Source organism: Diabrotica undecimpunctata, chromosome 3, assembly GCF_040954645.1.
Source record: "Diabrotica undecimpunctata isolate CICGRU chromosome 3, icDiaUnde3, whole genome shotgun sequence".
Lineage (NCBI taxonomy): Eukaryota > Metazoa > Arthropoda > Insecta > Coleoptera > Chrysomelidae > Diabrotica > Diabrotica undecimpunctata.
In genome coordinates, this window is record NC_092805.1 from 169,391,090 (window position 1) to 169,417,012 (window position 25,923).

The 25,923-nt window shown below is 31.7% G+C and overlaps 1 protein-coding gene across 1 annotated transcript; it reads right to left on the bottom strand.

Annotated features, from left to right (window-relative positions):
* Positions 1 to 377: 377 nt before the first annotated feature.
* On the bottom strand, positions 378 to 20,024 carry LOC140437791 (uncharacterized). The gene is made up of 8 exons (XM_072527517.1): positions 19,786 to 20,024; positions 19,483 to 19,633; positions 17,181 to 17,324; positions 13,697 to 14,022; positions 11,247 to 11,380; positions 8,226 to 8,485; positions 3,878 to 4,003; positions 378 to 683 (listed from the first exon to the last, which is right to left on the bottom strand). Exons 1-8 carry the CDS (start codon positions 19,979 to 19,981, stop codon positions 458 to 460), a joined length of 1,563 nt encoding a protein of 520 aa, XP_072383618.1. The 5' UTR covers positions 19,982 to 20,024; the 3' UTR covers positions 378 to 457.
* Between the last annotated feature and the right edge of the window lie 5,899 nt (positions 20,025 to 25,923).

The following is a 25,923-nucleotide window of genomic DNA, read 5'->3' on the forward strand; positions in this document are numbered from 1 at the left end:
TTTGGTTGTGTTGGAGCCGCTCTCTTGGGTGGAAAGTATTTCAGGATGATTTTTTTTCCAAATAAGATAATTAAGAAAAGTCAGATGAAGTTTACGAAACAGTTTCAATATTATAATGAAATCATAGCAACCTAGTAAATTATTTATAACTAAAATAATTCTTGAAAACGATATATATTGAAACGTTAACAAATAATTTTATTTTTCAATTTTTGTGGCATTTAATTAATCCTACTGCATTAAAACTGAAAATTTCACTTGCGTCAATAAAAATATGATAAATATAATCGGCGTCAATAAATATTTCATTCGAAGCTGATAAAATGTTCGTTATCAATGTATATTCCAAAAAGGGAACTTTCAAATAAAACTCTTCAAAATAATTAGTTTTTATTAAAAACTGTGAATCACTTAAAACCAAAAATTATAAATACTCTTATAGAAATATGTATATCTTCTAACCTAGAGGCTTAATTCCCTGACCTAAAGACTCGTTTTTTCCAATCTCCTCTATATGCTTATTTTTTATAGGTACCCGAGGTGTAAGGTTCAGCATACTTGCCCACTGTCCATCGCAGAGGTTTTCAAACGTCATATCTTCTAGTAGAGATCCTCCTAAATCTCCAGGACCTCGACAAGCAGGCTGAGTGTCCCATATTTTATCTTTGTTACTATTTATCCATCTGAAATATATAAAATGTGTCAAATTTTACTGGTCAGTGTGAATCTCTACAGTAGAGATGCATGAATGGTCGATCGATATTCTTTTTATATTAAATAAAAAAGCAGCTTAATGTAAATTATAGATATTGGAGTTGCAAGTCCTCGAACCCAGCAATAACGTTGTAAGAATAAAATTTCAAAAAACACCATTTAAAAACTCATAAGAATCATTAGACAGAAGAGGTCATGATTCTGTCTCATTACGCAACTACTAATATGCGATGCATGATGAAAAATTATCCTTTCAGTCATCATGCTATAATAATAATAGTCTCCCGTTTTATACCGCTGTCGCGGCTTTGGGAGTATAGCAGGGTAGTCTGCTATATCTAGGGCCTACGGTATACAAGGAAGGTAACATGGCCAGTGCTACGCTTCAACCGTCTATTATTACCCCTGGTTTTACCCAAGGTACTCATTTTTATTCAGGCTGAGTCGACCTGGGGCCTATAGACATTTTTAAAATGTCTAGATGTTCTTGCCGGCGGTGGGATTCGAACCCCGGACCACCGGCTTGCGAGTCAAGAATCCTACCGCTTGCGCTGCGCAGGTCATCATGCTAACCTGGAGAAATATTAGGTATTAGCAAACGAAGTGGTCTCCCAACTTCTTAAAAATATCAAATCACATAGAAGAACTCAAAAAAAAATTGAATTAGAGTATGTAGTCAGTTGAGTAAAAATGTCAGTGAAGCTTGAATCCGCCGTCCGAATTATAACAAAGCTTCTAATATTAATGACTTGCATACAGAGCCAATGGAGATCTTTGCACTGAAAAGGTAGGAATGGCTTCTCCAGAGAATGAACAATTCCCACACTATGCATATTCCCAAAGCTAAAAAATAAGTCCAAGTTATTGCTTTGATTAAATCTGGCAAAGATCCCAAAAATCCTAAAAGCTATCGGCCGGTATCTTTGCACAATCACCTATTCAAACTGTTTGAGATCAAGATCCTCAATGATCATTTACGTATTGTGAATAATTTAGTACCCAACAAAGTAGTTTGAAACCAAAAGATCTTGTACCTGACAAATTCCCAATATTACCAAACACATTAAAGTCGGGTATGAAAGATGCCAGGTATACATCCGGTGGAGTATTTGGAGATCTTACGACCACTTATGACACTGTAAATGACAGGAAACTCATTCTAAAACATTTATTTTATATTGTTTCATTTATTTTATGCGTATCTTGCTGCAAAAGAGAGTAATCTTCGTTTCTCTTAAGGGAAACCATATCATGAAGAACAAAAGACTAGTCTCGCTCAAGGCAGGTTTATAGCAACTACACTTTATACCACATACACCAAAGACCATTCAGTACCAGTAGATATAGCAGATATCGCTATTTTTACGTAGGTTTTTGTTTAGCGAACAGTAGATTGCATTAACTGAAGCCTTAAAACAATAACACTCCACTGCCAACCAAATACCTCAATATAAATACCAGTAACACTCATGTATGCTCATTCGACCTTCATATCCAGAAAATTTAACATTTAGTGATGCCGATGCCTTTAAACACTGAGTTTTGCTTTTCTATTTAATGATTCAAATAACACTGTTTGACTAAATTTACAAAATAGTCATCAGTCCAATAATGATATACACGGCAGAAACACGACCTGACAAAGGGTGAGGACAATAAGGATGTTAGAAACAGCATATATGAAAATACTACACTTTTACCAAAGATCTAAGGTGGAGAACATCAAGAACTGGGTAAGAAATAGAAGAGTAGAATAGAACGATCATGTAAGCCAAATGACAACATATAGAGTAGTAAAGACGGCAAGATACGGTTGCCTAATAGGAAGACGATTAATAGGAAGACCTCGAAAACGATGGAACCACAACTTACTGGAGGCACATTGAAAAACAGACAGTGTCATGTCTACAAAAAAAGAAGAAAGAACATTGTTTGAAATTAAATGACAAACTAACAACAAGAACCAAATGTGGACACGCATCCTTTCTTTACACTTGCAACTTGCACTCTGAGTTTCGGTTGCATCAGTATGGGAAACATCAGTACATACTACATACTGGATATGTAAATTAACTAGTCAACAAAAATCATTACTGGAATCTGAGATGAGTGAATCTGAGAATCACACCTATTACTTCTACCCTATCGTTGGTATCTCTACCAGCTAGCATGAGAAAAGAAGTTTCTAGAAACGTGCAATAAAAAAAAGAAATAAAATTGATGACCAGCAATATTTACGCCATGATTACCAATCCACAACACTAAAACTGAAATCAACAAAATGATTTCTAGCGATCTACAAGATCTACCAGAAAAACCTCGTCTTCATCAAATAGAAAAAGTACTTAAGCTATAGATCCTCTGGAATAAATCTCACCTAAGAGCGATATTTCCTATCCTATGTGAAGAACTTTCAATCGCTTGCGAGTCCTTAAGTGCTTACGCGCAAAACCAACATAAAGAAGTGAGGACTATATAGGAAAAAAATTAATTTTAATAATTTGTATTTCGTTTTTCAATACTAAACACAAACCCCAACAGGAGCACCACAAAATGGAGTATGAATCTACAAAAAAGAACAGTCACTAAACTACTTAACACACCTTTTAAATAAAAAAGCCAATTCTGTTAGCAATCGACGGTGAAGAACCGAGATTGGATCTAGCTGCGGGTGTTTTACTGCGTGTTGAGGTTAATTTACTAAGTAAGTATAGATAGTGCAAGCACTCCTGACCACGGCGCAGTAGAAGAATTTGGTTTAGTCCCCACTTTCATGCGAAACGCATTGTATTATGCACTGTATAATTCCACTTACAATAGAACCTTTCTGCCTTTACGTGAATTTGACTCCGCCTTCGCGCAGCTCCATGGTCAGGAGTGTTTAAACTATCTTTAACGTGTTAACTAGCAGTTATTCGTTCCTGTCCATAAGCCACATAGCATGCAGACCTGAGTGTATCTCTGCAGTCTATATATGGTTCAGAAAATAAAACAAGTTTACTGGTTTTGATTTTTTTACCCCTTCTTGAATAGAATATAATGTCTTATACACTAATCAAAACTTGTTCATTTATTAATAAAATAATTGAGCAAGAAGAGAAAAAAATTAAAAATAAATTAAGGATAATAACGTAGTTATGTATTTATGTACTTGGTTACTTACTTGGATAAATACAAGATGTTACAGTCACAATGCCATGGATTCTTTGCCAATTTTATAGATACTAATTGAGTGAGAAAATCGAGACTTTTTGATGGCAAAAAATGAAACTTATTGCTGTCCAAATGCCTAAAATTTTAATATATATTTAAAATAAAGGTGCTACTGCTGTATTATTTGCAAAATACCATGAAAAGATGTTTATAATTTGAGGAACTTGCCATAATATCCTATACTCCTATAAGTATCCTTAATTCCCTGGCTAAAATATTTGAATCTATTCTCTATATGAATATACTGAAAAATTTTGAAAATGAATTTGCTCCAGAACAACATGGTTTCTTGCCTGGGTTATCCACAACTAGTAATCTGTGCATTCTGTCTAATTTTGCTAGTGAGGCAATAAATAATAAACTTCAATTAGATTTAATAATGACTGACTGCTCAAAGGCCTTTGATATGGTTGACCATGGCATTCTTTTATCGAGATTGAATGAGTTTGGTTTTTCGCATGATGCTTGTACATTTATAAAATCGAATGTGGATTCAAGGTTTCAACGAGTCAAAATTGGTAGGTGTTTATCAGATAAATTCCAGGCTACATCTGGTGTCCCCCAAGGGAGCAACTTAGGGCCTTTGTTTTTCTTAATTTTTGTCAACTCACTACCACAATCTCTTAAATTTTCTTCTAGTTTGATCTATGCTGATGATTTTAAGCTTTTTAAGACTATACATACTTCAAATGATTGTCAGTTACTACTGGAGGACCTGACCTCAGTTGTGGAATGGTTTAGGGACAACAATATGATATTGAATATTAAGAAGTGTAGAGGCATATCTTTTACTCGCAAAATCGACTACATTCAAAATAATTATAGAATTGACAATTGTGTAGTATCTAGAAAAACCAAATGTAAAGATCTGGGAATATACTTACAGGCTAACATGAAATTTAATGAACACTATATAAATATTGTTAATAAGGCCTACAAAATATTAGGATTTGTAATAATAAATTCCAAACACTTTAGTATAAACACAACCATCAGACTATATAACGCTTTAGTCAGACCAAACTTGGAATATGCATCAGTGGTATGGACTCCTGAAGCCAAAGTTCATATTAATCATATAGAAAAGGTCCAAAAAACATTTCTAAGGTATTTATACCTTAAGAAATACAATGTGTATACTCACCTTACGCCATCAAAAGATTTGCTTCAAATATTTGGCTTGCAGTCATTAGAGCAAAGAAGAAACATGCATTGTGTTGTGTTTATTCATAATATCATTAACAATGTTAAATATAAGACATGTGGTTTGATCAACTTTATTAGGTTTCATGTGCCAAAGGTCAACCTAAGGGTAAACAGTAATGACCTATTTTCTTGTGCAATAATAAACTATATGCAATATCAGTGTAATGAGTTAATAAAGATCTGTGATATAGACCTCTTTACCTGTAGTGTAAGTGATATAAAAAAATGTTATGAATAGATAAGTAATGGACTGAATTTTAAAATTTTATAACTTGTGTCTTTTTTTTAATATGTTTTACTTTCTGTGTTTTTATTTTGTACTTGTGTGTATATTGTAGTTTTTGTGTGTATATTTTTATACCAAGTAATGAGCCCTCTTACATGTAATTACTACCTAGGTGGTGTTTGTAAGTTTTAATAAATAAATAAATATATAAATAATAATTTATGAAATATATTCTATTGTTTTATTTTTGGTATGACCTGAAAGTAAATTTTTTTTAATTGACCACCTAACTATCCTAGAAAAAGCGCTCAAATACAACCTACAGAAGCTAACCTAAAAGAGGATGGTCTGCCGAATTTGGAAACCTTTACTATTTTGCCATTTCAGCATTTGTAAAATATTTCAAAAAGCCTAAAACAAGGATATCTTTTTATGAAACAGTTTTCTTCTTCATTTATTAAATAGTAAATTAGGTAGGGCTGTCAATTTGGTCAAAAGTTAATTTCTGGTACTAGAGTCCAGCTTGATTTAAGTTTGTCCTCTAAGACTATAGAGTTGGCCCTAACAGTATTTACTACTACCTTGAAACAGTGTTATTATTTTCCAAGCTCAAACTTCACCTATTCGCAGGTTTTTTTCTATCAGTAATCCTCTCTTGGCTCTAATTTTGGTCCATCATTATTCTTGGGATAGAGATCACTGCATATGGATTCTACCATCCCCACAGTTGTAGACGCAAATTTCTTCACACCTTGTAGGCGATCATCAGGGCTATACGTATTTTCGAAACTGCTGACCGAAACAATTCGTTGCTGCTACAGCTATACCATTCCCGTAGATTCTTTAGCCAGGAGTTTCGTCTTCTTCCTATGGACCTTTTTCCTGGTATTTTCCCTTGCATAATTACTCGAAGCAGTTCATATCTTTCGCCTCTTGTAATGTGTCCCAAGTATTGCAGTTTTCGTTTTTTGATCGTAAATATGACTTCCTTTTCTTTATTCGTTCTTCTCAAGACCTCGACATTTGTGACTCTCTCGGTCCATGATATTCTCAGGATTCTGCGATACATCCACAGTTCAAATGCCTCTAATTTTTTGGTATCAATCTTTTTCAACGTCCATGACTCCATTCCGTAGAACAGCACAGAAAGTACGTAACATCTCATCAGGCGAAGTTTCATTTCAAGGCTCAAATCTCTTCCGCAGAACACTCTCTTCATTTTAGTGAATATGGATCTGGCTTTTTCTATTCTTATTTTGATTTCTGCTGAGCTATCGTTGTCTTCATTTATAAAAGTGCATAAATATTTGTATTTGCTAACTCGATCGATAATTTCATTGTGTAAATATAAATTTTGGACATTTTGTGTTGATTTCGATATTACCATAAATTTAGTTTTCTTTATGTTCAAAGATAGTCCATATTCTTCGCTGCAGTCTGCTATCTTATTCACCAATGTCTGTAGCTCTTCAAGTGTTTCTGCGATCAGAACGGTGTCGTCGGCAAATCTCAGATTGTTTAATCTAACACCATTTATTTTAATACCTACGGATTGCTCAGAGAGTGTTCTATTCATTACGTCTTCGGAATAGAGATTAAACAGGGTTGGTGACAGTATACACCCTTATCTCACACCTCGCTTTATTTCAATTTCTTCAGTGGTATTATTCTCTATTCTCACTACTGCTTTTTGATTGTAGTACATATTTGCTATTAGTCGGATGTCTCGTTTATCTAAATTCTTTTCTGTCAGGAGTCTGATTAGGTGATCATGCCGCACTTTATCAAAGGCCTTGTTGTAATCTATAAAACACATGAATACATCTTGATTTATGTCAAGACATCTTTGAGACATAACGTTCAGTGCAATTCAGGTATCCACTAGTTCATGACAATGCGAAGCAGTTAATTTCTCGTCGCCCACAAGAACTGAGCCTTTCACAGACCACAACTTGGCGAATTTTCCGACAAAAGCTTGGTTGTATTTAAATATAAATATAGGTAATGTAAGTATTTATATAAGTATTGAATTAAACACGCTAATATACCTAAACAAATGCCATAAACACGTTAAACAAGAAAAAAATTTTAATTTTTAATTTTAATTTTTAAAAAGTTTTTAATAAAGTTAGAAATCAAATTCTTTAAGCGTTTATAAAACATATCAAACGAGGTATTTTTTGTTTCTCATAACCTTATTTAAAATTTAATATGTAAATTAAAAATAGTGGACAAGAAAATAGGACACTCCATTGTATATAATTCTCTTTGCAGATGACTAGCTACTTTGAACGAAAAATCTACAGGGCATGACGTAGATGATAAACAAAGTGATATGGACAGATGTTTAGAAAATACACAATAGATGACTATAGGAAGCTCACAAGAAGACATCGCAACGTAAATCATAAGTGATATAAAGTGTTCAACAGAAACAAAAAGAGAAATCAAACGATTTCTACCTAGCGAAACCGAATTCAAATTTTTACCACTGTGCTTCCTAAAATTTGCGAAACAAACAGCTGGATAAATTACTCGGCAAGGGAATCTAAAATTGCATTCCACATGCCGTTCATCCTGGTCAAAATTGGTAGTGAATTCAGTTTCTGGTACTCCAAACGAAGTAAGTAATAAAACATAATGACGGTATTAGATTTTTGTTTTAATACAGGGCAGCGACAACCGCTGATACGTATTTCGACCTCCTTAGGTCTCGTCAGAACGGTATAGTGACTGCTCTGCCATAATAATTTATGAAAGCAATACTCTGCCCTGTATCAATACCGTCATTATGTTTAACAGAACTTTGAGTCACAATCAATGAAGACAAGAAGGGTAATAAAAATACCAAGATAGTTTTACTTACAGTTTGTGTAGACTTGGGGTATAAGCAAACACCCTTCCATCAATATCTTTTAAAATATTGTTATTAATTAACATCGATGTTAGGCTAACTAAACCGTTAAACGTTCGCTCTTTGAGCTCTTCCAAATTGTTGGAAAAGAGAAATAATTTTTCCATGTTTCTATTTTCAACAAAAGCATTTTCTGGCAAGTCGTTGATGTAGTTCTGGCCTACGTGAAGTTCTAATATGTTTGTTAGTCTTTTGAAATCATTTTCGCCTATCTAAAAATTACATGAAAGATTTAATTCCATTGTTTGCTGTGATCTCCAACACAAAAATATCATTGAAGATTAGTCAAAAATATCGATATTTTATTTGATGTAATTTTGCAAAGATATCTTTAGCATACAAATAATAATTCAGAGTTGTACAGATTAAATAGAGGATGTTTTTCTTAATTTTTATCGATTGTGAAGAGGGGAGTTGGACGCTAAGGACATGAGAGGTATTGTATTAGTACAGGACAGCAAGAGTACGTTTAAAAAACTACACCAAAACAGAAGATCCCTAAATATAAAACTGAGTTACAGATTGTTGTAAAGGTAATAAAGGTAATAAAGTAAAGTAATAAAATAATAAATAAAGATTGTTAATAAATATAATATTTATTAACAACATTAGGTATGTGAACGACACAGCGATATTGGCAGATAACGTCGATGATTCTCAAGGTCTTTTAAATGATCTAATTCTCGCAAAGTAAAGCAGTTTAAATATATGAGGTATATAAAAAATGATTGAGACTCTGTGATTAAAAAGAAAACAAAGTAGAACAAGACAGAAATGGTTTCTCGAAATTTCGTAAGGTTCTGGTTGATCACAGATTAGATTTGAGATAAAAGTTGCTTAAGTGTTAGATTTCGTTGTACAGTGTTGAAACGTAACCTGTACAGACACTGTGTAAGGGACAGAGTCAAAAATTAAGAAATTTTATGTAGAACTTTGCTTTAACAAGGGCTTTTTCAGATCGAATAATGAGATCCTATTTTCTGGAGAAGAAAAACCTATTTGCAATCTTAAACTTTTTAATGAGATAAGGACATACAGCGCATCTGAGGGAGACAGGAAAATATAGAAGTTCCGATGATGGAAGAGGTTAAAAAAAAAATAATATGAGCACAATGGAATAACAACGCTCCAGGTATTGACAACGTCCCATCTATACTATATAAATTAGGTAGCGATCACCTAACAGGACAAATGCACAGTCTCATAAACAATATTTGGAAAAGTTAAAAAGATCCTTAACTACTAGAAAACTTGGATTATAAGCCTAATCTATAACAAACAAAAATGAATGGAAATGTAAAAAATATTACGGCATACTCCTCTTGTGTACAGCTTACATTGTTAATAAACGATTCCAAAAATTAGCTGAAAATATCGTCGGCCAATATCAAACCGGTTTGCGATAAGGAAGATCTACAATTGATCAGCTATTCACAGTTAAACAAATTCTAAACATGTAGTCAGAATACGACATTAGCGTCCAAAACATATTCATAGATTTTAAACAGGTCTACGACTCAATAGATAGAAGTTATATCATCTATTGCTCGGCTTTAACAATGGGCTTATCAACAGCAACTGTCAGAATACAAAATAAACTCACTAAGAACTTCCCAATAATCCAAGGATGAAAGCAAGGAGATAACTTGTTCAACTTGTTCCTTGAATCTGTGATAAGACAAATAAATATGGGAAGAGCTAATCTTCTAACAAATGAATCAAAACAGATTGCCGCCTATACCGATGACATCAGCATTATATCTAGCAGAACCAAAAAGGTGATAGAAATATATTTACAATTAAAAACATGGACAAAAGATACCGGACTAGAAATAAATATTCAACAGACAAAAAGCTAACACTGGCAACAGCTAGGGAAACATATGTACAGGACCAGAAATTCAGGGAAGAATAGTGAAAGGGAATCAAAGTTTACTTTTTATTCGCCCATGTGTTCCATTCCAAAACCTCCATAGCATGTTATGAATGCGATACAATACAAAAAGAAAAAATAAAATACAAAAAGAAAGCTGGATGTCGTTGAAACCGTGAAAGTCGTGAAAACGTTAAAAGAATAGTTCAATACCTAAAATCAAAATAAAACCATGACCAGATGGGGCCATGATAAAAGCACTAAAAAATCTGCCCAGGAAAGCGATCGCATACATCCCCCAAACTTAAGAAGATTTCCTAAGAAATGGAAAGGAACACAAGTGATACTGCTTCCGAAAGTAGGAAAAATTGAACATTCACTCAAAACTACACATCAATTACTACTATCATCAATAAGCAAGGTTGCAGAAAGAATAATATTAGCTAGATATAATAAGAAGAGTCTAAAACAATAGGTACGGGTATGACAGCAAAAGCAAAATTTGGTTTCAGAACTGAATACTCCAGCGAGCTACAATTGCAAGAAATATACTGCTACTGCGTTTCGAAACGGTAATCATTAAATATGAAGACATATGAAGAGAAATATGGAAATACGAGCTTGCTGGAGGAAGGCGATGGATAGGGACGACTGGAGAAAAATTCTTGGGGAGGCTAGGACCCACACAGGATTGTAAAGCCAAAATGATGACGATGAATCATTAAATATGAAAAATCCAGAAAGTAGTAGTTAAATCAAAATTGCAATGATGGAAAAAGTTCATATACTTTTTATTATTTAGGGAACTGGACATACTCATTCAAAAAGAACTCTATCTTAACTGAAAAAGACTTTGTCAACGATAAAAAGAAGAAATTCCATCGTCATGAGAAATAATCAAGACTAAACCCAATAACTTGTAATTGGAAGATTTCGATTTATGTAAAACATACAGGCAGCAAAATATTAAAACAAATTTACGTGGTGATAAATTGACAAACTAATAATTTCATAGATGTTTACCTTTGTTATAGATTTTTAGATTTAATACATGATGAACAGAGCACAATAGTTAAAATCACTTAAAATTATTAACTTACTTGGCTTATTTTGTTATTAGTTAATTGTAGAATTCGCAGATTCTGCAATTTATCAAAAATATTAGGTGGCAAATAAGATATTTGGTTTTTTCTCAAATTCAGTTCTTGCAGATTAACAAGTGTATCAAAAATACCTAAAAATATAATATATCTAACAAAACATTATTGACACAGTGGCGCCGAGGGGGGGGTTTTGGGGGTTAAACCCCCCCCCCCCAGGACCCTATTCCGACACTGTTACTTACACATTTTAAGGACTCAAAATGGAGGTAACACCATAAAAAAAATTTGGTGACCAACCAAAACCCCCCCCCCAGAGGCAAATTCTAGGTGCGCTACTGTATTGACATGTAGGTAATTTAAGAGTTAATAATATTTTTTACACAATACTGGATTTCCTGCTAATCTTTTTTACGAATAACAAAACTAAAAATAAGAAAATAATCAAAACTAATAATGTCAGGGAAAGAAAACGGAGAAAATGGAATGTTGATAAATCTTTCCGCCTATACATCAGGGCTACTGCAGGAGGCTTTCTTGTTCCACTCTTTTAACCAGCGTTGCCTATGCGGCTTTTGCGTGTTAAATATTAAATATATGGCTCATATAGTAAGAGTATAATATAGAATAATAAGGAGCCTTATTTCTCTCCTCACTACGAAGAGTTGTCCGGTTCTGGTTCCGTAGACTTTCCTTCTTCTTATGTGGATCCCACCCACTTCCTTACGAGTAGGCTGGTTCCACCTGAAGAAGGTCGGTCCCCTACCTGAACCTCTACATGCAGGAAAGTTTCCTCTATTGCACTTTTGATAGTTGCTACTGGCTTTTTTTTCAGTGTTTTCATCTTCTATTCCTTGGATCGGAAAGTTAACTTTTCAACTCCGATAAAGAGAATTAGGATCGAGACTAAAAAGAGACACAATGATACGGATACAGAAAGGGAATGGAATAACGTAAAACAGCATAATAGAAACTACAGAACAAATATTAGGAAGAAAATAAAAAATCAAGAGCATGGTTTAATAAAGAATTTTACAAAAAATGTCAACTAAAAAAACTCTTTAGACACAAATGGCTAGAGAATGGTAGGTAGGAACAACTGGAATAATACCGAACAGTAAAAAAAGAAGCCACGAAACTCTATAGAAGAAATAATGAAAAATGGATTTCTCAACAAATCCAAAAGTTAGAAATAAATAATAAAGACAACAAGAGACTGTTCTAATATATAAAACAAAAATATAGTACCAAAAAACAACAAAAAATATTGTGATTGAGTTTGGAGTGACGTGAAATCGCATGGATGTTGGTTAATTGTTTACTGCACTAGTGGACTCAAAATCCAGCACAGTGCAAATAGTCGTCCCGGTAGGACAATTATAAAATGTTTTTTGATAGGTGCTCTTATTTTGATCTGTTAAGGCCATCTATACTTATCCGGTGCACCATAGGGAGGACAATGTAGCTTTACTCTCTTGTCTTATCGTTACTATAATTACGAAACGTAATTAGGAAAGCCGACCCCGTATAGGGATAAAGGCAAAGAGAATGATGTTAAAACCTAAATCACCTGACGACGCCCCTGTTGTCTTTTACAATTCATCCCGGTGACAGCTTGTCGCGAAGGTACCTGATAACGGGTCCCGGCTACAGCTTATTTTAAAGGCATCTGGCTGAATTCAACCCTCTGGTCGGAAAAAAACATTCTGTTTTAAGACATCGAACTAGAACATGTATTAATAATATATTTGTAACATTTCTTTATATTTAATTATTACAAACAATTAAGTTTCTTTATATTTTCACATTTACGTTTACATAGAACAGAAGTATTAAATAGTTTCATTTACGGTCTTGAGTTTTTTACTAAAACCACGGGAAGTCCTAATAATATTAACCAAAAAGTAACTGGAAGAATTCAAGATTCCGTTTTCCATTGAACAGTTACCACAATAAATAAAGATTATATATATATATATATATATATATATATATATATATATATATATATATATATATATATTATATATATATATATATATATATATATATATATATTATATATATATATATATATATATATATATATATATATATATATATTTATATAATATATATTAACGATTGAAAAAATTGAAGAAACTTTCTTTTTCATTATGTTAACAAGCAATAAACAAATACCTTTTCGCCCTTGCAGAATCAAAAGCACACGGCAAGCTAGTACGTTGTCGACATTACGCGTGCTTCAAACGGTTATTGAAATTTTATAAGAGCTACTGTTTAGCACATATTCGTATATTTATAGCTAAATATTCGTATTCAACGAAAAGTTTTCAACTATCCACCCTTCCATGCGTACAAAAAGGAACCCAGTTAGCGGTCTATGACTTAAAGTAAAAGTACAGTTGTTAGGGAGAAAACGATTACTATAATAATTAATGTTCATTTACCTGTAGGCAATAAAGTTATATTATTTTCTGCTAAAAACAACCTTCTCAAAAACTTTAAATCCGTAAAAGCAAATTTCGGCACCGTTTCCAGTAAATTATTACTTAAATCCAAGTCTTCCAGAACCTCCAAGTTATTAAAAACAGCTTCGGGAATATTTCTCAATCTATTCCGGGACAAATGAAGCAACATTAGATTGGGGCATCCTTTAAAAATCTTCGTCGGAAGATACTTTAAAAAATTATCGGACACATCAAACGTTTGAAGGTTTCTTTGGAATGCTAGGAGATCTGGAGAGAGTTCTTCGAGTTTGTTTTTGTGCAAACGCCTGAAAAATGATTATTATGCAGATTGAGATTATATGTATTTTAGAAGTAATAAATACTATAAAAAAACGTAGATTTTGGTATTAATATTAGTTGACACAGACCAAGGAGTCTAGCATGTGCGCGAGTCATTGGGATATAACTAAACCTAAAGGCGTAATGAAAGTAAAGGTTTACCTTGCGTAGACCGAGGGAGGATAAGCGGTTTGCCCTTAAAAGTGGCCGCTTCGCACTCCCAGAGTGTCTCATTCTCATTGTGAGAAGAGGCGCATCAAGAGCGGACACGCTGGGACCCGAAAGATGGTGAACTATGCCTGATCAGGACGAAGTCAGGGGAATCCCTGATGGAGGTCCGTAGCGATTCGGACGTGCAAATCGATCGTCGGAAATGGGTATAGGGGCGAAAGACTAATCGAACCATCTACGAGTATCATCCGGTAAAGCGAATGATTAGAGGCATTGGGGTCGAAACGACCTCAACCTATTCTCAAACTTTAAATGGGTGAGATCTTCGGCTTGCTCGAACTTATGAAGCCGTGAGAAACGAATCAGAGTGCCAAGTGGGCCATTTTTGGTAAGCAGAACTGGGGCTGTGGGATGAACCAAACGTCGAGTTAAAGCGCCAAAATCGACGCTTATGGGATACCATGAAAGGCGTTGGTAACTTAAGACAGCAGGACGGTGGCCATGGAAGTCTGAATCCGCCAATGAGTGTGTAACAACTCACCTGCCGAAGTTACTAACCCTGAAAATGGATGGCGCTAAAGCGTCGTGCTTATACTCGACCGCCAGCGGCATGTGCTGTTTGTTAATAGCGGTCATGAAGCCCTGACGAGTAGGAGGGTCGCGGCGGTGTGCGCAGAAGGCCGTGAGGCCGTCTGGAGCCACCGTCGGTGCAGATCTTGGTGGTAGTAGCAGATACTCCAGCGAGGCCCTGGAGGACTGACGTGGAGAAGGGTTTCGTGTGAATAGCCGTTGCACACGAGTCAGTCGATCCTAAGCCCTAGGCGAAAGCCGATGTTGATGTGGTGTAACTTTATTTACGTAACAACATTTTATGTAAAAAGTTTGTACATACCCGTCGAGCGAAAGGGAATCCAAGCAGGAAAAGAAAGAAAAGAAGCAACGACTACATCAAATAAAGAGAAAATTAGTTGCACTATATAAAAATTGCATCTGATGGGTTTACTCAAAAAAAAAGTTCCCGCAATTCTTAAGTTTCGAGATTCTTTAAGTTTTCTAGGATATTTAATCATACTATAATCAGTTTTATTCTACAATATCACAGGATGCCCTCTAAGTAAGGTTTCTCTACAAATTACGAGCAAGTTGCACGAAACTAGATTTTAAGAAACTATAAACATAAATGATTACCTGGAAAAAATGAAAATGATAATTACTACAACTTAAGAAAATCTTCAAAAACAAAGAATTCACATAAATCACATCCAGAAGAATACAATGAAATAAATTGGGAAATCCGGAAAAGAATTAAGAACAATGGCTATAGAAATCTTATCTAGAAATGGAAGGGTTGGATCAACAACATGACAGCTTTATTGTGACAAGCAGAATTTACATCGAAAACATATTTCTAGACTTAAGCTGTAAAATTATGTAATATGTTGAAGAAGAATGTTGAGCCCAATGGAAAAATTATAAAAAAGTATTATTTAAAGACCATCAAGAATAAACATCTAATCTAATGAATTTGGTTTGAGAAGTGTGGAGAGCCATCGACTAAGTAAAATTGGAGCATTTGTAAATTCCTTGGTATATATTGAAATCCCCTCGTATATGTATTAAAGTGTAGAAAGAGTAATTTCGGTGTATTTCTCTTTCCTTTCGTACAAGTTAAAATACCGAAAAATAATCTTTCAATTCCTCTTAGCGTCGCCGAGTTGATATAAACACATTTTTAGAGTTTGTTTATATTTCACAGACGCATATTCTTTGGTATGTTCCTTTTTATGGAAAATAAGTAGTTTTGTGGTAGTTAATAGTAGCAGTCCAATGTGTAATTGCAGTTTAAGTCAGGTTTGGAAGAATCGTTGTTTTCATCCTCATTTTCTTATCCCTGGTCGTCGTCCCAGTCTTTAGATGCAGTTTTTTGCGTGATTTTTATTTTAGAGAATTTCAAACCAATGGATTTTAAACGAAATTGTAATTTAATTTCATTATGTTTTCCACTTTCATAAAGAAAGGTGCGAATTTATTTTATATAATGGAGACGAATGGAGAAGTTTAGTACGAGTAAAAGATCAGAGCGACACCGGAATCCAACGGCATAGTTTACAAACTGTTTAAAGTGTTTAAATATATACAAACATTAATTCCTAATAAACCAATATTAAGCGTGTAAGGGAAACTACTGGTGTATCTGTACGCATAGTAGAATGGACAATTCAACAAGTCAATTATATCAACAAACGGAAATTCAAATAATTCACAAGAACTTCCAGCTACAACACCTGTTAAACGTGCAACAATTGTGAAAAACTTGAGGGACTACGACAAACAGTTCATTAGATTTACAGTAATTACTATTTAAATGGGAATAAGCCGCAATTAGAGGTTAAAGTACGTTTATTGACGTTTTAATTTCCACTTCGGAAATCTTTTTTTTTCGAGAACGATTTCCGAAGTGGAAATTGAAACGTCAATAAGCGTATGTTAACCTTTAATCGTGGCTTATTCCCATTTAAATAGTAATTACTCCAACATGTCACAAGAAAATAGCTTCAGAACAATATTAGACTTACAATTTACCATTTTCATAAGACTGAAGGTTGCTGCGTATCATTGAAGCTTTTGCAGAAAAAACTTGAAGAGGCGTACGAGTGGACCGGAAGTGTAAGCTTCTTCTGCAGGATTGTAAAAGATTTGGAATTTAAATAGAAGAAAACAAAAGATTTTTTCGTATTTTTGAAATGTATTTTAAACTAATGCGGTATACATAACCAGCAGAATTGCTTATAAAGAGAAAGAAGAAAAAAACTAATACGGTGGTTAATTTCTAATAAAAATAGCAATTATTAATAAAATGCGGCCAGAAAATTGCTTCAGAATATCAAATTTTAAATTGACAACAATATTTTTGTTACCTTTTGCATCAAAAGTATATAAAGCGATGTAATTAGAAATTTGTTTTTATACTTACAAATATTTTAAGCTGTCCAATACAGCAAAAATGTTGCCTGGTAAGTGGTCAATTTTATTATCAAAGAGATCCAATTCTCTAAGGTATGTCATTCCTCTGAACACATTCTTGTTTAAAGTTGTTAATAAATTTATTCCTAAATCCCTAAAATGCAATGCAATTCCAATGTAGAATCTAGTCAAAAAATGCATAGAATCATCAATCAATATATTGCGAGAAAATTATTCTATTCACTTGCCCTTCGAAATCATCTGCAAGAAATAAGAAGTAAATGTAAACATAAGTGAGTGGACAGTAATGGAGGGGACTAGAAGCACTAAACCGCCGCTTTCCCATTTTGCACGAGAATACTTGGCTTTATAAGCGTGATGAAAGCGAGAGGAATGCTCAAGCGTATAATGCTGAGCGACTTCCATTAATTTGTTGGACGATCACACACTGTTCAAACAGTTATAATATCATTAATACGTTCAGTATACCTACTTGTTAACAAAAAATATCGAAATAGTTTCAACAGTGTTACTCAGGCGCTGATATTCAATCTGACCACAATCCTTTATAGGCGAGCGGTTTACCCCTATAAGCAGAGCATCAACCGACTAAAATTCTTTTTGCATTTCTAATGCACCAAACCTTTTTTATTCGATTCTATATATTTTTCCAAGATGAAATGTATTTTTTTTTAATTTTTACAAGTGGGCCGTCAATTGTTATTAACAAATAACTTATACAAAAAAGCAATTTCACCGAATTGTTTCGGAATCAATTTTTTAGGTGTATCTCATCAAAATAAACACTTTTTCTCTTGATAATTTTTCGAAAAATGCTTCCTTTTCGAGTTATTTGCATTTTTTTGTTGAAAAAATGCCTTAATTAGTGATTTTTGGGATTTTTTTTCTAAAAAACTACTGAATGAATTGCAATTTTACAAATAGCTTTATAATCTTTAAACCGTCGAATACAAGTTAAAATATTTTGACAAGGATAAATGGTTTCTATCTCGCTAAAAACGTGGACCCAAATTTCTGGTGCTTTCGAACCTCGAAGTAAAGCATATGTGATAGAAAATAATCAGTATTATGATTCAAATTTAGAATGTAATCACTTAGAAGCAGATACTAGGGTTATTTTTCACGCTTTTAAATTACAACAGCAGCATTTGGATAAAAAAATTCAAATTATTGTTACATCTCCACACACAGATATATTTATTTTACTTTTATCTCATTATCATGATTTCCCAAGTGAACCACTTTTATGGTTTCACACAGGAAATATTGTAAAAAATGTGGATCGTTCTCGATATATACCTGTACATCAAATTGCAAAAGAAATTGGAAAAATAATGTGCAACAGTATCCTAATAATGCATTCTATAACAGGTTGTGATACCACAAGTTCATTTTATGATATGGGAAAAAATAAGGCTTATAAAGCTTTGCAGAAATTAACTGATAGTCAATTGGAAAAATTAAGAAATTTGCCTACTTTACCTTTAGATGAAGGACTTACAGTTTTGACTCTATTTTTATCTAAACTGTATGACCCTCAAAATATGTTCTACGAAAAATTGTAATTGTATTTCCTATAATTTAGAATGCTGCGCAGTATGTGCATGTACACCAGAGTATTGTAAAAATGTTAAAGACGACTCTATTGAAGACAATGAAATCAGCTTATTAGATGGAAATCCTGTTGCTGTTGATGAAAATTTTCAAATTGTTGACAATGAAAACGATGTATAATTAATATTATATTTTAATTTTATTATATTTTTCAATGAAAATTGATTATATATTGCTTAATGTATTTCACTGTAATAAAACATTCAATAATATAGTCACCACTTATATTAAAAGAAAAATTACATTATAGCATTGTAAATAATTAATTTTATTGTTTTAATTATATGTCTATATAAAAATAATTAGAAATATCTTTTTTTTTAATAAATTGTACGTAATATTTGTATTGAATTAATTTTTTAAATTCGCCGCTCGAAAGGCATATTCGAAATATTTGGGTCCACGTTTTTAGCAAGATGGAAAAAAATTATCCTTGTCAAAATATTTTTACTTGTACTCGACGGTTTAAAGATTATAAAGCTATTTGTAGAATTGCAATACATTTAGTAGTTTTTTAGAAAAAAAAACCCAAAAATCACTAATTAAGGCATTTTTTCAACAAAAATTACTTGCTGTACATTAGTGCTAGTTTTTGAAAAAAGCTCATTGCGAATTCAATTAAATTTAAAATAAAATTAAAATTTTATTGGAAATATATCTAAAACTGTCATACTTACATCGTGATAACATCTTGAGGCAATACTTGTTCATCGGGTATAGCAGATAAATTACTTTGCCAACAACTTACTCCCTTGAGTTCTGGTGTGCATTTACACGGGCCTTTTCCACATTCTATCCATCTCTCGTTTACGTTAGAAATTTCCCAAACTGCAACAAATTTGTCTACAGCTCATAGTTACTTTGATATTTTTTATAATGTGTAATAAACCTTCACTATATTGGACATTTCTTTATGAGATAAAAAGACATGGAACAGTAATATTGTGTAAGCAGAAAATTAAGAAAAAAATATTTCTTACCTGGTTGTTCCAAAGACCTGACTCTCCTCTCCAGTTTCACCAAATACTCATCCTCTCCATCTTTCTCCATGCTATCGGAAAATTCCTTTAAATTCATCTCGCTTTTACTCAGAGCCTCGCAGGCGCTTATTTCACAGAATTCGTCTTCACATCGTACGCGCGAAAAGGCAAAAACAAAAATTAAGTAGAGTTTCATTTTTATTTCGTTTGTAGTAGAACTGATCCAAACGACAAGTAAGTATTTGTAATGAGCTCGAACAAATTGTTTTATTAAATAATCTTTCTATTTGCGATAGCTTAAAATTCTCTTCCTAATGTCGTATATCAAGTAGTTAATATGTTGGTCAGTTTCTTGATTTAATATTTCGGATATATATATATATATATATATATATATATATATAATATATATATATATATATATATATATATTATATAATATATATATATATATATATATATAATATAATATATATATATATATATATATATATATATATATATATATATATATATATATATATTGTGACGATTAGGGTTTATAGAAAATAATTTATAAGTTATATACTACATAATATTAGATATTTGGTTGTTTTAAATAAGTTATATACTAGAGAATTTAATAAAAATATATTTATGTGAGGGCATTTTTAATAAATTAGCATAATAATTGTAAAAAGTTGTATTTTAATATTGTAAATATATATAAGTGAGCCATGTGCTTAGGCAACCAAAAATACTCTCGTAGATTGACAGATATTTATACTCTGAAGTGACGTTTAAAAATATTTACGAATATAAAGTGGGTTATAATAATATATTGTTTGAAATGTGTATTTTATTAAATTAGAATGTTAAGTTACTAATTTAATTATATATTCTGATCTGAAAAGCCTAAATGTAAACAAAATTATTAATAGAAAAGAATGGAATTCTCTGGATCTCCGGAGATGGCCATGTTTGCGAAATGGTTTGTTCCAGAAAATTCAGACAAGTATTTGATAGAACAAATTGGAACATGATATCTTACGAGATGGTTCTAGAAATCCAAAAAACATATAAATACCCGTGATTTGGATTCAAGAGAGCAGTTTTAGAAGTTTTTAGTCAGAAGTCAGGCCAGTTTATTATGAAAGTTAGTAGAGTGAAGTAAATTGTTCAGAATTTTCAAGACAGTCAGTGAATCAGTTACAAATGGTCAAATTGTTTAATATAGTGAGTTAAATGAAGATTAAAATTTATGCATATATTTAATGCACATTTATAATTATACACAAAGAATTATTGAAGATTATAAAAGTATATTAGAATAATATTGGATGGACATTGGAAGGAATTAAAACTATATTATGATTGGAGATTAGTATAAATCAACTTATAATAATTGGATATTGGTATATTGAAAAGAAGAATAAATATAAATGCTGTTTGCTGGTTTGGTTGGTGGTGTATAAATGCTGGTGAAGAAAACTATATCTTAATTGGTAGAAGCTGATAATTGAAAAAAGTAATTTCACAAAAAACAAGGATAACTGAAGTACGAAGACATTCAGTGGTGATTAGAATCTATATACTTAGTGGAAAACAGTTCATTTAGGCATTCAGTGAAAGAAAGGTACAAAATTTTGTTAATATAATTTAGTTAGTGTCATAACAATTTCAATTTTGAAGATAGTTTGTTTAAATTTTAGATTGTCTATAGAATTTAATTAGTTTTATAAGAATATCAGTTTAAAGATAGTTTATTTTAAATTTACATTGACTAGGTTAGATATATATGTGTGTTTCATAATAGTTATAATAAAGATAATTTAAAAAAGTACTTACAAGCTAATTCTTTGAGAACCGCGATAAAAACCCTATATATTATATTATTAAAAATACTCATTGCTCATCATTCAAACAAAAAACACATCATAACAATTTGGCGCCCAACGTGGGGCTCTCTATTTAAAAGAATTAGTTTGGGAAGATAAGTGCTCTCATATAATTAAATTAATTATCAGTAGAAAGGAAAAATAATAGATTTTATTATTAATTATATTTGAACAAGTAAAGTCTCAAAATGTCTCAAGGAAAGAAAGGTACAAGAAGCAAAAAGAATGAAGAAGATGTGGAAGTAGAAACACAACCTATACAAGAGGAGAGTTTAGTTCAAGTTCCACAAGATACTGCAGAAATGAATCCAGAAAGAGAGGAAAATGTCAATATGGCAGCTTTGATGTCATTAATGATGCAGATGAACAAGACAATAGAAGAGAATTCAAAAGAAATCAAAGAAGACATAAAAAAATTGGAAGAGAATTCAAAAGAAGTCAAAGAAGACATAAAAAAATTGGAAGAGAATTCAAAAGAAGTCAAAGAAGACATGAAAAAAATAGAACAAAAAATGAACAGAATTCACAAGAAGTCAAAGAAGACATGAAAAAAATGGAACAGAAATTGGAAGAGAATTATAGAAAATTAGAAAAGAAAATAGAAGATAATAATAATAAAATTGTAAAACAAATGGAAAAACAAATGGATAAAAAACTTGAAGCTGCAGAGAAAAAAGTAGCAAATGAAATAAAAAGTATACGGAATGACTACAAGAAAAGGATAGACAATGAGAGGACAGAAGTAAAGAGGATTATTCAAGATAATAAAATAGATATAGAACAGAAAATAGAGTTACAGAAATGTAACTTAGAAGTAAAAATTAACGAAGACAGGAGAAACACAGAAGAAAAATTAGACGATATACAACAAAATATCCAAATAAATAGTAATCAAATAAGAAATGTGGAACAGAGAATAGATGATATTTCACAAATGAGAGACATAGGGAGACCTTACTTAAATTTAACAAATGAGACTGGGATTAAATTCTCTGGTAATATAAAAAATTTGCATCCTAGAGTATACATAAATAGTTTAAAACATAAATTAAGATTTGTGAATAATATTAATGATATTAAAGATTATATTAGAATGACATTAAATGACAATGCAGCAACTTGGTTTGCTAGTATTGAGAATGATTTAGATAATTTTCAAACATTTGAAAATAAATTTTTAAATTATTATTGGGGTGAATTAGAGCAAGCCAAGTTTAGAGAAATTCTATATTTTGGAAAGTATAATCAAAATTTAAAATCAAATATGGTAGATTATGCATTGAAATTGATAACAGTTGCAAAATATTTAGAACCACCACTTAGAGAGGATGAAACAGTCTTAAATGTATCTAGACATTTTGATGCTGATGTTGTGCAAACCGTAACTGTACAAAATATTCAAACAATAGATAGTTTTATTAATTTTATTCAAAGAATACAAAGAGGCAATATGACAAGTAATAATAATAACAGAAAAAACAATAGTAACTTTCAATATAATAGAAATGATAATCAACAATATAGACAATCATATAATAATTATAGATATGTTGATAGTTTACAAAATTTTAATAATAATAATAGTAATCAAAATAGACAGAATTTTAATAACAATACTAGTTATAATAGACAACATTTTAATAACAGTACTAATAATAATAAACAAGATTTTAACAATAGAAGAAATACAGAGCGACCTAACTATAATAGACAGGTAAATTGTGTTCGAAGGAATAGAAGCTGCGAAGACAGGGAACGAAGTAGTACAAGGCAGGAAAATGTGAGTAGAAGTCATAGTAGGGAAAGACATAGGACATCAGATCCAAGTGGTCAGATACAATCTGACAATTCTAATAATCAAAATTTTGTGCAGTAAACTTTCTGAATTACAAGTTAGGCCATTGCTATTATGAAAAACCTTCTGAATTTATTTCTTTAGATGAAGATAAAATTATTGAATCTATTAATTTAATTTATATAAATGCTTTGGCCAAAAATAAAATGATTAAAATTATGATAGATACTGGTTCAGAAAGTACATTAGTCTCGGAGAATTTTATTTTAATACATTAAAACTATCAGATATAATAAAGATTCCAAAAATTAAAATTATTGGTGCAAATAATAAGAAGTTGGGTGAAATTGATAAACTAGCCAATTTTAAAATTAATATTCTTAATAAAGAAATTAATATGCAAGGATTTATTGTCAAGGATTTATGTGTTGATATATTAATGGGAAATGATGAATTGGAAAAGAAGAAAGTAAAGATAGATTTTGAAGAAAAAATGGTAACTTTGGAAGGGCAAATAATTAAATTTATGCAGAAAGATGAGGTAGAAGAAGGAATAAGAGTTGATAGGATATTATTAAAAGAAAATAATGATGTTTATGAAGAAGAAATGTATTTTGATGATAGGGAAATGTCCCAGAAGAATGTAAAGAATAATTATTGTAGTGAATATTTAAGGAATGGAAATTTTAAGCAGATGGATGCCTACGAGGCGGAGTGCGTAAAATTGGAAGCAAGGAATAATGAGTACATATTGAAGAATAATGTGATTTGTAAAGAAGAAGATATGATAAAAGTTTTAAATTGCCTGAAGAATATAAATCAATAGTCATTTCCATATTGCAGCAACACAAGGGACTTGTCAATAAAGAAAATAGAATTGCACAAAATTATATCCATAGTATAAAAGTTAAAGAAGAAAAAGATTTTAAAACAAAATCATACCCAATACCATATAAATACAGAGAAGAAGTAAACAAAACAATTAATAATATGTTAGAAGATGGGATCATTGAGAAGGCAGACACACGTTTTATTAACCCCATAGTAGTAGTACGAAAAAGATCAGGTGAAATCAGGTTATCGTTTGGATGCAAGGAATATTAACAAGATTACTGAAAAGCAATTTGAAGCACCAGTGAGTATAGATGGAATATTAGGAAGAATTACTGGAATGTCATTTTTCACTAAAATCGATTTACAGCATAGTTTCTGGTTAATACCTCTAGAAAGAAAAAGTAGACAGTATACAGGATTTCAGATAGATGGAGTAGTATATCAATTCAAAGTAGTACCATTTGGACTTCAATCATCTTGCAGTGCTCTATGTAGATGTCTTCATGATATTTTGGATCAATATGAACATTTTGTAATTCACTACATTGATGATATATTAATTTTTTCTAAATGGCTGAAGATCATGAGAAACACCTAAAAATTATAATAAATAGATTAGACAAAGTTGGACTAAAAATAAATCAAGAAAAATGTACATTTTTTCAAAAAGAAGTCATATATCTAGGTTATAAACTTAACACTAAGGGAATCGAAATGGATCCAGAACGGACACAAGTCATTCAGGAATATAAAACACCACACAATTTAAGAACTTTAAGAGGATTTATTGGAATAATTAATTATTATAAAAGGATGATACCAGATCTAAGTATAAAAGAAATTCCATTACTTGAACTACTGAGAAAAGGTGTAAAATGGAGATGGGATCAGAGAAGAGAACTAGCATTCCAAGAAATTAAAAACATTTTTCTGTCAAATTTGAAAATATACTATCCTGACTATACACAGCCATTCATATTAAGAACAGATGCATCAATAGAGAGATTATCAGGGGTATTATTACAAATACATGATGGGGTCGAATACCCAATACAATTCATTTCAAGAATAACAAAGCCACATGAAAAGGGTTACTCAGTTTCAGAATTAGAACTAGCAAGTATAATACACTGTGTCACAAAATTAAGATTTTATTTATTGGGTAATGAATTTACTATAGAAACAGATCACCAAGCTTTAACGTCTATATTAAATAACAAATATGGAAACAGTAGAATACATCGGTGGAGTCTAATACTTAGTGAATACTGCTTTGAAATCAAATACATTTCTGGAAAATCCAATATAGTGGCAGATGCTTTATCAAGGTTAGAAAATACACCACAAAAAGGGCAGCGAACAATAAAAATTGGATTAAATCAATTAGTAGAAAGTACTGGATTGTATTCTAAAGAAGAAATTATAAGAGATCAGATCAATTTGAGTGAAAAACAAAAAGTCCTTAGGAAAGATGGAGTATATTATAAAATAATAAATGGCATAGAAGTATATGTAATAACTAGAACTTTAGCAAAGAAAATATTGAAAAATTTACATAACAATTATATGCATATTGGTTCAAGAAAGCTATGGATGCTATTTAGGGACAATTATTTTGCAAAGAATGACATA

Excerpts from the sequence above, each read along its gene's own strand:
- LOC140437791 (XM_072527517.1), bottom strand. The coding sequence starts at position 19,981 with ATGAAACTCTACTTAATTTTTGTTTTTGCCTTTTCGCGCGTACGATGT. Across the intron at positions 17,325-19,482 it reads CCTCAAGATGTTATCACGAT|GGATTTAGGAATAAATTTAT; the intron begins GTAAGTATGACA and ends ATTGCATTTTAG. Across the intron at positions 11,381-13,696 it reads TATAACTTTATTGCCTACAG|GTATTTTTGATACACTTGTT; the intron begins GTAAATGAACAT and ends TTATATTTTTAG.